The 13,297-nt window shown below is 41.6% G+C and overlaps 1 protein-coding gene across 1 annotated transcript; it reads left to right on the top strand.

Annotated features, from left to right (window-relative positions):
- Positions 1 to 1,440: 1,440 nt before the first annotated feature.
- On the top strand, positions 1,441 to 13,179 carry LOC124634268 (synaptic vesicle 2-related protein-like). The gene is made up of 11 exons (XM_047169738.1): positions 1,441 to 1,691; positions 7,189 to 7,350; positions 7,852 to 8,014; positions 9,597 to 9,718; positions 10,216 to 10,460; positions 10,703 to 10,833; positions 11,170 to 11,290; positions 11,590 to 11,685; positions 11,940 to 12,130; positions 12,440 to 12,567; positions 12,923 to 13,179. Exons 1-11 carry the CDS (start codon positions 1,625 to 1,627, stop codon positions 13,027 to 13,029), a joined length of 1,533 nt encoding a protein of 510 aa, XP_047025694.1. The 5' UTR covers positions 1,441 to 1,624; the 3' UTR covers positions 13,030 to 13,179.
- Positions 13,180 to 13,297: the final 118 nt, after the last annotated feature.

Genomic DNA, 13,297 nt, shown 5'->3' with positions numbered 1-13,297 from the left:
TCCGGGGGCCGTCCGGGCGGGGTTTCAAGAAGTGTCCGGGGAAAACCCAGACACTTTTCATGTAAGGAAGCACCTCATTGAATTTAAGTATATGTTAATAGTAAATGGATTACAAATTAGGTATTATTTTGTTTAAAAAAAATCTTACTCGTTCGGGGAAAAAATGCGATTTACGCCAAAAGTCCGGGTTTTTTTAATGTTTGTCCGGGTTTGGCGAAATTCGAGATGGCGGCCCTACTCGTCGCCCGCATTTTTGCGCACTCCTTTCTTGGGAGATTTTCCGTTACGGGATCTCCACTAGTCATTTTGTTCTCCACCATTGCAACATTTTATCAATAACAACAAAAAGTATACTAATAAGGACCACAGAGCTCATAAACGGAAAACAAAAAACAATTTCCATATGTATTCATGGCAATGCATCCAAGTATTGTGAAAACTCAATTAGCTGAACAAGAAATCGACGATTAGTGTACACTTGCGTGCCAATGAGACCTTGGATTTAATTCAGGATTTCAGTGTGTAAATAGAAGTCGAGTAGAGGAGCGTTTCCTTACAGTGCCTTACAGTGTATGATTCTTTGCTAGTGTGACGATAAAATGTGTGAGTGTGTGCGTGTGTGTGTGTGACCGGCCCGTGAATGAGTTACCTAGAGTGCTATACGTAATGAGTTTCTCCGTGTTTTAGAAGACACGTTAAATTGTGGGTCCCGGCTGTCGTTACATTTTTGACAGTCGTTAATGAGAAGCCAAGACCTGTCTTACCAAGGGGTATAGATCACCCTTGTTACTGTGTCAGATAGGCAATCACTCCACGTAAAACACCGATACTCAGCTGCATTCTGTTTAGAATAAATACAAGTCGACCAAAATAAAAACATAGCTACTTAGGAAAAGGTCAGGAAATTATGTGTGTTTATTATTCAATCGATTCAATGAAAAGTAACTCTATCTGGGGCGACGATCTCTAAATTATTGCGCTCTTATTTGCGGGAATTAGTGCTTAAACTATTCATGAACTTAAACTTTGACTCCTTCGCTTATTCGCTTATTTTATATTTTACAAAACTTACGTAAAATGCTTTCCTTGTTTATTTTTATTTGATTTGTAAATAATTATTTATATTATAAAATGAACAAAGTGCCTTTAAGAATTTTGCGGGACTGAACCAATGTGAGAGTTCAATAAGTTACGGACTTTGTACTTTATCGCAATCACAGCATACGTCAACTTTTATACGAAATGTTTTATTTTAAATAAGTGAATGCCTAAACATCCTGATAATAATAAAATAAAGTCTCAAAGTTATTTAAAATATTGTTTTATTGATTACTTATTGGACAGATCGGAGATGTTGAGATAATTCGAGATAATTAGCACATTAGTGCTATGCTATCGGAACAATGCGATTATCTTCATATGCTATCAGTATTACGCACGCATTAGTACTTTATATTAATATGACTCCCCTTGTGATCACACGTGGGGTTGTCCAAAATTATCATTAATTTTAATTTATAATTAAGAAAATTAGGAACTAAAATACTTTTTTTTAAGTAATAAGTAACCGTTGTGTAAATTATTTAACTAAAAAAATATATAATAACTAAGAATAAGTGAAAAAATGGCGGAGAAAAACAATAATATGGTGTCCGAGAAGGTCCCCTTTGAAACTGCGCTGGATAGAGCAGGTTTGTGAAGTTTAAAAGTAACCAATATTTTTGTTTATTACATACATTGCGAAAGTAAGTATAACATTTCATCTCACTAATAACCAATAATTCATCGTTGATTGTACCTTTTCCAAACGTTCATCCGGAAAGTGGACACTTATACCTGCAAATACCTGGTTCTACTTTGACTGTAGGTTTTACAATAAGTTTCTCGGAGTTAAACAGTTTTCTTAAAAATCACTAAACATGAAAAAATATCCCTCATTGTATGATAGCCGTGGATGGAGAACATAATAATATTTATTTTAATAAAACATAGAAGTTATTGGAGTATTAATTTACTACTACGGGTTCCTGCCAGCTAGCACGTAGTCTGGTCCTCGGATCCACAATAACAAAGGCTCTTTGACACTCCAGCCACTGTCTGGGGCCTCAAGGGAACCCTTCTTCTTAGACACATACCTACTAGATAGCTAGATGCTAGTATTGTGCCCATACAACAGTGAGATTTTCAATATAAAACTATCATTATATAGTCTTAATCTTTCGTTGATTAGATAGAGACTGCTATACTGGGGGTCAAATATTTAACATTACGGCATTTTCAATACACAAAGAAGAAAGTTTCTGTTTTACTATTAAATTGTGATCCTGACTTTACAAAGTATTTTAAAATAATAAAAGCATTAGTAAAATCATTAGCCTGAAAAAATGTAAACTTCGACGTCCATAAAATATAGCTTTTTATACAGTAAAGAGTTAACACGGAAAGAATGTCGGTCTAGTAATATTGTCACTCATAATTCGGTTAGTAGGTACGTGTAATTAATATCAGAAATGTGACTCATGTTTAAAATTATAAATAGAATATTATAGGTAAATTAATCACTACAGCTGATACGCTCGTTCAGAACCTTACGGGCACCGACTTGTTCTTATGACATTTATAAATTTTCATCTTCTTATCTGAGGGCACGGCAGTGCCCCAGCCAAGACTCGAGCAAAGCGGGCACGGCCGTACCATCTTTTCTCGGAGCGTTTCGCGGCTATTTCAGCCCCCTGTATCTTCCATGTGAACAAAGCTAGGAGTTTAGGTTTTCGATGACCAAGAGTAAGTATTAGAACAAGCTCAGTCTCAAAATTACAAGACATTTGAATAAATAGTTTACGAGTTATGAGCGATCAAAGTTACACCATTTTGTCACTGACTCACTGACCGATCATCAAAAGTCTAAGGTACTTCTAGCAAACTTAGAACCTTCAAATTTGGCACCAAGATAGGTTATTAGCTACATATAAAGGGAAAATTATAAAAACCTTAAAACTTAATAAAAAATAGGAAACAAATTTATATTTGCGGTTTTTCAAGAACATTGTGTATGAATTTTGACTGCATTGATAACTTTGTTATTTATTTATGTACAAAATGTTACTATTTGTTTTATTGTTACGTAGTGTGGTATATTGTTATTATGTATTAAATATTCATACATATGAATAAAAAAGCTAGGTTAAAATGAAATGAATAATGATAAAATCTTTCATATTAATGCAGTGCGATAAATACTCCATGCTCGCTCGATAGATGGCGTTGTCCTGGTCTAAATCGCGCTATGGTTTCGTTACATAGCTTAGTATAAGTAGTACTTAAAAAAAACCGGAAAATCGACTGGGACGCCTTCACCAAGAAACTGGAGATCACCACGCCGACTCGGCCTATCGTCTCCCCCGCGGACGTGGACGGTCTGGCTGAAGAGGTCACCGTTTGCATCCAGAGCGCCTTAGATGAGGCGACAACTGTGTCTCCGCAGGGGGCAACCGCCTACCCCCCCCTGCCGCGCCACCTGCAGCAACTGGTCGCCCAGAAGAGGCGCCTACGCAAACGGTGGCAAGTTACCAGATGCCCGACGGAGAAGGCCGTCGTAAACCGTCTCGCGGAGAGAATTAAGGCCGAGCTCAACGCACACCGCAGCGAGAGCTGGGAGGCCCGCATCGACGCTGTCGACGGCGACTGGCCGTCTATACACAGACTGTGCCGACAGCTGTCGAACACCCCAGCTCCAGTGCGGCCGCTGCTGGACAGCGGCGGGGCACTTAGATACACCGCACCAGACCGCGCGGAGATCTTTGCCGAGCACCTGGAGCGTCAATTCCGCCCGAACGACACTCAAGACGCAGAACACGTCGCAGCAGTCGAGAAACACCTTGGGGACTACTTCGCATCGCCGATAGCCTCTGAGGAAGACCCTATTTTCTTCGCGCCTGGCGCAGTCAGACGCGCCATCCTCCGGACCAAGCTGAAGAAGGCCCCCGGTGCTGACGGTATCACCAACACAGCGCTGCGCCACCTGCCGTACCGTATGGTTGCGGCCCTGGCGCGCCTGTACACGGGGATACTGCGCACGGGGACCTTCCCCCGCATATGGAAGGAGGGGCGCGTTATCATGCTGCCCAAGGCGCAGAAGAACGTGCTGAAGCCAGAGAGCTATCGGCCCATCACTCTCCTGCCCACCATCTCCAAGGTGTTCGAGCTGCTCCTGCTGCGACACCTCACCCCGCACCTGACGCCACGCCCAGAACAGTACGGGTTTCGGGCGGAACACAGCACGACGCTCCAGCTGACGAGGGTACTGCACCACTTCGCCAACACGGTGAACAGGCGTGAACACGCGGTTGCAGTATTCCTCGACATGGAGAAGGCTTTTGACCGGGTCTGGCACCCCGGTCTCATATACAAGATCTCCACGTCGGATACGCCCCGCCGCATAACACAGGTGATCTCCAGTTTTCTTTCAGGACGCACAATACGTGTGGTGGTCGACGGCGCGCTATCAAGCGCGCGCCCGGTGAGAGCGGGAGTGCCGCAGGGAAGCTGCCTCTCGCCCGTCTGCTACTCACGGTACACCGACGACATCCCCTCGGCGGAGGACTCGACACTTGCGCTGTATGCTGACGACGCCGCGTACATCACAACGTCGATGAGCGCGAAGCACGCGATCGTCAAAATGCAGCGTGTCCTCGACCTCCTCCCCGAGTGGCTGTCCAAATGGCGGCTGTCGGTGAACGTGGGTAAGACGCAGGCGATCATCATCGGGGGCGGCCCCGCACGACCACCCAAACTGGCACTACAAGGCGCCGAGATCGAGTGGTCGCCCCGGGTCAAGTACCTGGGCGTCACCATCGACCGGCGCCTCACCATGGCTGCACACGTCCGGCAGGTCGCCGGTAAGGGCAGGGTAGCCCGCGCCTTGCTCAAACCAGTGCTCTCATCTCGCCTCCCGCTGCGTACCAAACTGGCGGTGTACAAGACGTACATCCGGCCGGTACTGACGTACGCCGCCCCAGCGTGGTTCGCCCTCACTAGCGAGAGCAGCCGCAAGACGCTGCGCTCACAGCAGAGCGCATGCCTGCGGCTCATCGCGCAAGCTCCTCGCTATGTGAGGAACGACGTCCTCCAGCGGGACCTTAAGATGGAGAGCCTGGACGAGTTCGTGCGCCGGCTCAGCGAGGGCATGTTCGCGCGTGCAGACGCATCTGCTTGGCTTCACGTCAAGCACCTGGCGCCCTTGCACGCGCGCCCGCCCGACGCTAAGGCCTTACCGCGCGACCTCCTGCCGGACGTGCCGCCACCACCGGACTGACGACACCCGAGCTGGCTGCACCCATCTACACGCAGCCAGCTCACACAACAGACACTCCACACACACGATATACACTCGGCGAGCGTCGTGTGCTAGGTTAATATAGGCACGACGCAACCCGCCACACAATCACGACTCCACAACATTGTACTCACGCAATACCGTGTCGCGCAAGCGCGCACACGGTGGCGCACACACTGAGCGGCGGTACACACACATACAAGCCGCTCATACATACATAATCGGCCCGTCGGCTGGAGCGTGACCGGCTAGCTCTGGAAGCGTTACAGTCGCGGGTCTAGCATACCCGTTGTGCAGGGGCGCAGAGCCGGCGTCTCTGTCGCTGGTCGTCACCCGCCGGGCCTCCCCCGGGTAACCGGGGGTCTCACCTGGCGAGGACTGACCGCCGAGACGCCGTGAAGAAGCGGCAATGTGCTGCCGCCAGCGCACCTGCAAACAAACACACGACATATTAACACATAGGGCAGCGTCGCACAAACGCTGTCCTAACCTGCCGCGCCTACACCGGCAATCCAAAGACCTGCCCGTAGTAACGGGCAGCGATTGGACCCCGCGGGAAAGGGGCGTAGCCCCGCGGCCCGCCAGCCGCGCCCCCTTGCGGGGGCGCAGCGACAACCCGAGACCGAATAATTCCATGTGATTGCGCCATCTACCTCTGAAATAAATCTCTTTTATTCTTAAAGATATTCGATTCAAAAATTCGTCAATTTCGAAATTTTTTACTTTATTTAAAAAAAATGTTGTTTACGTGCTACTTTAGAGGTGTACATATTTAGTTTGTTATATATTTAGTTAGTTGCATGTAAGTTAATTTAATTTGTTACATACTTAGAGAAGAAAGATACCTACAAAAAATAAATTAGATCCCACCAAAAACATTAAATGTAAAAAAAGCCAATCCTCTACGCAATTCCTCCACCGTAAAAAGTTTTGAGATCGCATAGAAGCCAAGTCCTGTTCAACTTTATTTGTAATAATAAATCAATATTTTGTGACTATATCAGTAGTTTTGTTCACATTACAATAATATTGTCTTGGCCATGAGCACAAGTTAAAAGTCGCTCCTCGTAATAATGTGTAAATACCATTGGATTGATAAATTCTATATGGACATGATTTTACGATTGGACTGATTATGGACTGATTGGAATTTGAGATCACCATGGACTAAACATGCGCCATAGTACATGTGCAATTCATTGATGTTGGATGATTACTGACTGTCGGTCATTTAGTAACAATTGAATAAATTCAAAGTATTTAATTCTGTGATATTAAACTTCATGTTTGACTTTCACCTCTCCAAGATATGCTGTATTATATTTGTAGTTTATTGTGCTCATGGCCAAGTCAATATTATTGTAAAGTGAACAAAACTACTGATATAGTCACAAAATATTGATTTATTATTACAAATAAAGTTGAACAGGACTTGGCTTCTATGCGATCTCAAAACTTTTTACGGTGGAGGAATTGCGTAGAGGATTGGCTTTTTTTACATTTAATGTTTTTGGTGGGATACTATGTATATCAGAGAAGACTTCTTATAACTCACACACTGCAAACTAAACAGCCCGCCAAACTCAAACTCATTAATTAAAACTTGTCAGAAATTTACAAAGGACAGCCCCCAAAACTATTACCTTCCACCACTGCCACGGCCCACAGTTAACTAACCATTGTTTTTAAGAAAATGTAAATCTAATCCAATCAAAATTTTTATTCTGATCGTTGTAATGTGCGTAGATACCACCATTCATCCCTATACTGATTCATGAGCCTGAAAAAAATATCGACCGTCTTAAGACTTAAGTTTGCAGGTATCTAATACTAACTTAACTTTAATATTCCAGGTTTCGGGCTATACAGTTACATAATGACAAGTTTAGCTGGGTTTGCGATTATATCGTTTGCATGTGTGGTGTATGCCAGCACTATTATAGTGCCGAGCAGTGCGTGTGAGCTGGAGACCACTACCAGCCAGCAGGGGTTGTTAGCTGCTGGACCTGTCGTGGGTAAGTTATTAAACAGTTCTTAAGCCAAAGTTCACTGATAATTTCTTAAAACAACTGTTTCCTGCGAGATTTTAGATTCAATTTTCAAACCAAACAATTGTTTTAAGAAAAACAAACGTTTATGTTGTCGGTGATCTTGGGTCTTAGAAGTTAATGGAGTTATGACAAAAAAGTTAAACGAAGTTTAACATGCTTTGAAATAGGACAATGTTTAAAGAAATGTAAAGAAATGAAGTTTCACAAAATTGCTAAGTATATAGATACTTCAATGTACATATGTAGTACATATACGAACCTACTTATTTAGACGTTAAAGAACAGACCTTTTTCTAGTGGCGTAGAAGTTTTATCAATGCCTTTTGCTAATTATTTTGAATGAAAGTTATCATTAATATGCTAATATCAGGATATGTACGCAACATATCCTTTTGACTATCTAACTTATGTTATGTGGCGCGAACTGTAAAGCATAATTAAGATCATAATTGTAACGTCTTCCAGGATCAACCCTAGGTGGTATAATGTGGGGCTACCTGGCAGACACTCGCGGCAGACGCAAGATGATCCTGGTCGGTCTTCTCGGAGGCATTACGTTCAACCTCATCGCCGCCATCTCAGTCAACTGGGTCATGCTCATGATCTTTCAGTTTATTGCTTCGTTGTTGTGAGTAAAAGTTAAATTATTTCTTTAATTTAGGCCTTAACAGATCCTTGTCAAAGTCCAAAACCCAATTGCATGTAGAATGACACTTAAAGAGACTAACGGAGTGAAAAGGCAACATCAAATTATAACGGGGTTTGTTTTTAACCGACTTCCCAAAAAAGAATCGAATTAACAACTTGTAGGATGTTCCGAATTCTATTCTAATTATTTTAAAGTATATAGAAAAACTCTAAATACATATGTATTTCCATGTGCGTTTAAATGATTCATGAAAAAATAAAATGGATAGCCTCGTGTCACAGTGCAAAGTGTGCGTGCGTCTATTTATTTTAATCATCAAAAACTTTCAATGATATCTTCAATTAAACTACTATTTTCCAAAAGATTTGTAGACATTTCTAGTCACACCATTTTAATCAAGGGCAATATTTATTTATCAAAGGTAGGTACGAGAATTAGCAAACAAATCACAGAATAGGAAACAAAAAACTGTTTTGATTAGCGATTGTCTACATTTATCTATAACGTCACATGCAAATAATTTAATCAATTATATAATTAGCAAAGACCTGATAATAGTAAAGATTATTATTTTAACACGCTAGCCTAGATCAAATCACGCCTTAGTACCAGTCTAAAACACCGGACACATAAAATCGATTTTATCGAATTTTGTGAATGATTCAATGCTGTTTATCACACCACGTGTTGAACATAAAAATAAGTACATACGTATATTACTTTTTTTTTCCGACGTCAAAAATCATCAAATGACGAAGCGGGAGGGCCGCTGTGGGTTAGCAGCAGTGAGGGAGTGTCAGACTCTTACTGACTAAAAACCGTCGTGTTCCGTCATAGGCCGTTTATGTACCAGGGCCGCGGTATCTCTTTCGAACAACCCGCAGCCCCGGCAGGACATACATATATTACTTGGTTAACGTTAATTTGAAAATATTAACCTTAAACAAAGCGATTTCTGTGACGTGACTAATACTTTGTTTACCTGTTTCCACCAATCGCAATTTATGATACCATGTTAGTTGCAAAAGATAATTATTTTTACCTTACAAAGAACATGATAATTGTAGATAGATACCTACCTATCTAAGCCGATATTGCAAAGTCTGTATCATAAAGAAAACGATCACTTTCAATGTTATTACATTACTTCAGGAGGTAAAGTAACCTAGATAAGTCGTAATAGCTTAGTGGGTAGAGCACCAACCTCTCAAGTATGAGTGTGTAGGTTCCATTCCAGGTCAGGCAAGTACCAATGCAACTTTTCCAAGTTCGTATGTACTTTCTAAGTACCTATATCTTGGATCAATGACTGACAGTGTAGGAAAACATCTCAAAGAAACCTGGACTATATAAAGTCTGAAATCACCAAACCGTATTGAGCATGCGTGGTGATTAACGCTCAATTCTTCTCTATGTGAGAACAGGCCTTTGTACAGCAGAGGAACTATAAAAAGGCTGATGACGATAAGGGGGTAAAATCGTAACTATTGGTAAAGCCATGCTATAGGTAGGAACTTAATTACCAAGATCTTCTATGAAAATATTGTTTCATTATTTTCAGTGCCTCAGGAATGTACTCCATGTCCATGTCACTTCTGAGTGAGAGTGTGCCCATGGCGAAGCGAAACCTCGTCGTGTTACTGGTATCCAGCATTTTCATGCTTTCCCAAGGTCTTATGGCAGGTGAGATAAATACATCCTAAAATGACGTCCAAACTTCCTAAATAAAGTTTTCGTTGAGACTTGTCGCCAATCTTGCAAAAATCGGTTATGACAATCGAGGAAGAATTTGTACATAGCAGTATCAGAATCTGATAACGCAATGTAACTACGTTAAAATAATCACATGTACATACACCTAATATTACATGTACAATTAAGTACATTCTATGATTCATAAAAATATACTTCGAACCTATTCGCGACCGCGCTATTTCTCCACCAGTCAGTCAAACATCCTCAATTCAGTGTCTCTGATGCTGGGGCATTGTTTCCTATTCAGAGACAGGACAGCGCAAAGCAAAAGAAGTTCTATTTTCAAAATTTTATTTACACAGCCAGCAATGACAATGTGAATGCTAGGACCAAACAAAAAAAAGGTTCCTTGAACCAACACCAGCAGAAACAAATGAAGATCTATTAAGATCGTTAACTAAGCCCATGTTCATCCTTCATTCCAGCGTTGGCGATACCTATTATCCCACTGAGGTTCTCCCACTACCTCCCCGCTCTGGACATCTACTGGAACTCCTGGCGAACCCTGCTGGTGGTGTACTCCGTACCCAGCATCGTCACGTTCATCTGGATGCTGTTCATGAAAGAGAGTCCCAAGTTTGTGTACGTGAAGGGAGACGAAGACAGAGCGATTGAAATCCTGAAGACCATTCATAGGGTTAATAACTTGAGGTCGAAGGAGGAATTAGCAGTAAGTTGCAGTTCATATCTTTTGGCCCTAACATCAGATAAATTCGGCAGTACCGTATTGTCATATGAAATTCATACAGCTAATACTCATGGTTCTACGATCCTTTGAAGATAGTTAAATTAGTAACCACACATTCCATCCGTAATAAAAGTTAGTTAATAAAAAATCGTATTAATAGGTAGGTCCTATCTACAAAACATTCTTCTTCTTCGGATATTATAATTTACTTATCTGCTTTTCAGGTGAGTGGGCTAATCCAAGAAGTCAGTGCCACAAGTGGTCCGAGCTCAACCAAGGACCAGATCGTGCCGCTCTTCAAGACGCCGCTACTGAAGTACACCCTCATCATGATCACACTCTTCACATTCCAACAGTTAGTATTCCTTTTATTTCCTACTTATAGTAAAGGAAGGTAAATTATGCTAAAATTATGGTCCTTTGATACGACATGATTGGACAAATTGACACTGCAAACAAAATTGGGACATCTTTAGAATGTCCTACTGGTAATGTACAGACGACAAGAAATCAAGCTACTTCAATCTGTAAAATTATCCCAATCAACATCGAACCTTACGCTTCAGTCATAAAGCTGAAAATCTTTTTAGAGTTTTGACAGAGTGTCTGTACTGTATCTTCTTTAATGACATTGGGCATCAACCAGCAAAAAAGTAGAAACCGTTCTAATTCCTCCACCATCATGTTCCAGGGTGGGAGCCTTCCTCGTGTGGCTGCCGACCATCGCCGACCAGTTCGTGCGTATCCTGCAGTCAGGGGAGGACTCGGATCTCACCATGTGTGGTATCATCGCAATGGAAGCCCCAGTTGATGTTAATAAATATTTTTGACCAACCTGATAGCCGTTCAGTCTTCATATTGATGAGAGACTAATATATTTTTGAAGTACGCCAAAGAGATTTATCCAAAAAATATCTCTTTGTTCGGGAGATATTCCACCAGAAAAGAAGTAGCCCATTCGAAATAAGCATCCATTATTCGTCACACATACCTACTCATTTATTAGAAAAAATAAAATAAAGATACAATTTCAATTCGTAATGATTCAGTTTCCACTGAGAAAAAAAAACTAATTGTTCTGCGGTTAAAATATGTTTTTCTTTGTTTTCAGTTGGATGCAGTTCCATGTGCCCTGAATGAAACCTCTCTGCTGATGGTGCTCGGCGTGGGAGCAGTTCATTCTCTGATCAACATAGTCCTCAGTATGGTAAGCGTAAAAACATATCGTATCTATCAGATTTTATGTTTTCCTTATATCACATGTTTTACTGTTTAATAGTCACACATCTTCTCTTCTGATCTTAAGCGACTTGATCTTCACCATTTGCGTAGTGTTCTCAAATTGGTTTCCATTCACAAATATACACATTACCTACAGCTAAAACAAGTTTTAGGTATCTAAGTAAAATTATTACCTAAGAACTTAAACTTATATCTGTTAACTATGTTAATCAAATTCAGGCCATCGGTAAGACTGGTCGCCGTAACATGGTGCTGGTAGTCACAACCCTGTGCGGAGTAAGCGGTATCCTGGTGAACCTGGTGCCCAACGCGATCGGCAGTGCCGTTCTATTCGTCGTGCTGTCAACGGGTATCGTCGTGATTGGCTTCTACACAGCCATCATCGTTGCTTTGTTCCCTACGCATCTGAGGTAAGGAAATAATGTTTAGACAAAAGATATTTGTGTCCCTAACCTTTTTATTGACCCCTCCCACTATGGGTTAAAACCTATCATATTCCTTCGTAGGCCTTTTATGTACCCACCAGGGCCGCGGTAACTCTTTCGAACAATCCCGCAGCCCCGGCAGGCCTTGGCCCTTGTTTGCTGACTGTCCTTGTCGTCTATTCAGGCGGACGATGAACCACCCGAACTCACCGCCTACGAGAGTCGTCTCTAACCTCTGTTTTACTTCATTTTTAATCCATCTGTTTCAAATGAGTTCTTATTTGTTTTTTCCAGGGCTTTGGCGATCGCTCTGCCTATGACTTTTGGGCGTATTGGGACCTTCGCGTCGATACAGATTCTCAACCTGATGTTGGCAAATAGCTGTGATGCTGGTTTCTACCTCTTCGCCTCTCTTTTCGCATGTATGTATCTGAATATACTTTATTTGCTCTTTTTAATGATTAATCTAATGAACACAAGCTAGTTTTCTACTTACTATAGTTCGGCCATTCAGAGAATGCGTTCCTGACACGTCGCGATTGAACTGACGACGTAATAACATTCATTGATTATTGATATAATAATGTTGTTTTAATGCTCCTCAATTGTTAAAACGGTAAACAACCAGCAAAAATATTTTTATCGTAACTGCAACGCCATTGCAAAGTTACGTCGTCAGTTCAATCGCGACGTGTCAGGAACGCATTCTCTGAATGGCCGAACTATAAATTATAAATTAAACAAAAACTAACATTGGGTACTCTTTCTATTTTATAGCATCGGCGATAATTGCGTCTTTCCTGCCGGATGACCGTCGCCTACAAAGAGCAGCGCCAGCTCCAGAAATCAAAGAAGAAAATATTGAAGAAACCAATGAAAACTAAAAAAATTAAGTAGCCGTTTTTTGCAGTCGGGTAAAAAATCAATTCATAACCGAATAAGTCTGAGGAATGTCAATAATACTGAATAGATAATCGATTTATTTTAAGCCTATTTATTATCATGTAAAAAGTAATAAAAACTTTTTGTACATATTGAGTTTCGTTTATTTTCAGCCTGAAGAAAAAAAAAGCAAAAACCGTTTACGAAGTTACCTTAAATGACTAAATGTTAATGACAGAATAACCGAAAAAATACATAGTGAACAGTCTT

The sequence above is a fragment of the Helicoverpa zea genome, chromosome 11, assembly GCF_022581195.2.
Source record: "Helicoverpa zea isolate HzStark_Cry1AcR chromosome 11, ilHelZeax1.1, whole genome shotgun sequence".
Taxonomy (NCBI): Eukaryota; Metazoa; Arthropoda; class Insecta; order Lepidoptera; family Noctuidae; genus Helicoverpa; species Helicoverpa zea.
This window is presented reverse-complemented; position numbering and strand designations above follow the sequence as displayed.

Excerpts from the sequence above, each read along its gene's own strand:
- LOC124634268 (XM_047169738.1), top strand. The coding sequence starts at position 1,625 with ATGGCGGAGAAAAACAATAATATGGTGTCCGAGAAGGTCCCCTTTGAA. Across the intron at positions 7,351-7,851 it reads AGCTGCTGGACCTGTCGTGG|GATCAACCCTAGGTGGTATA; the intron begins GTAAGTTATTAA and ends AACGTCTTCCAG. Across the intron at positions 12,131-12,439 it reads TTGTTCCCTACGCATCTGAG|GGCTTTGGCGATCGCTCTGC; the intron begins GTAAGGAAATAA and ends TGTTTTTTCCAG.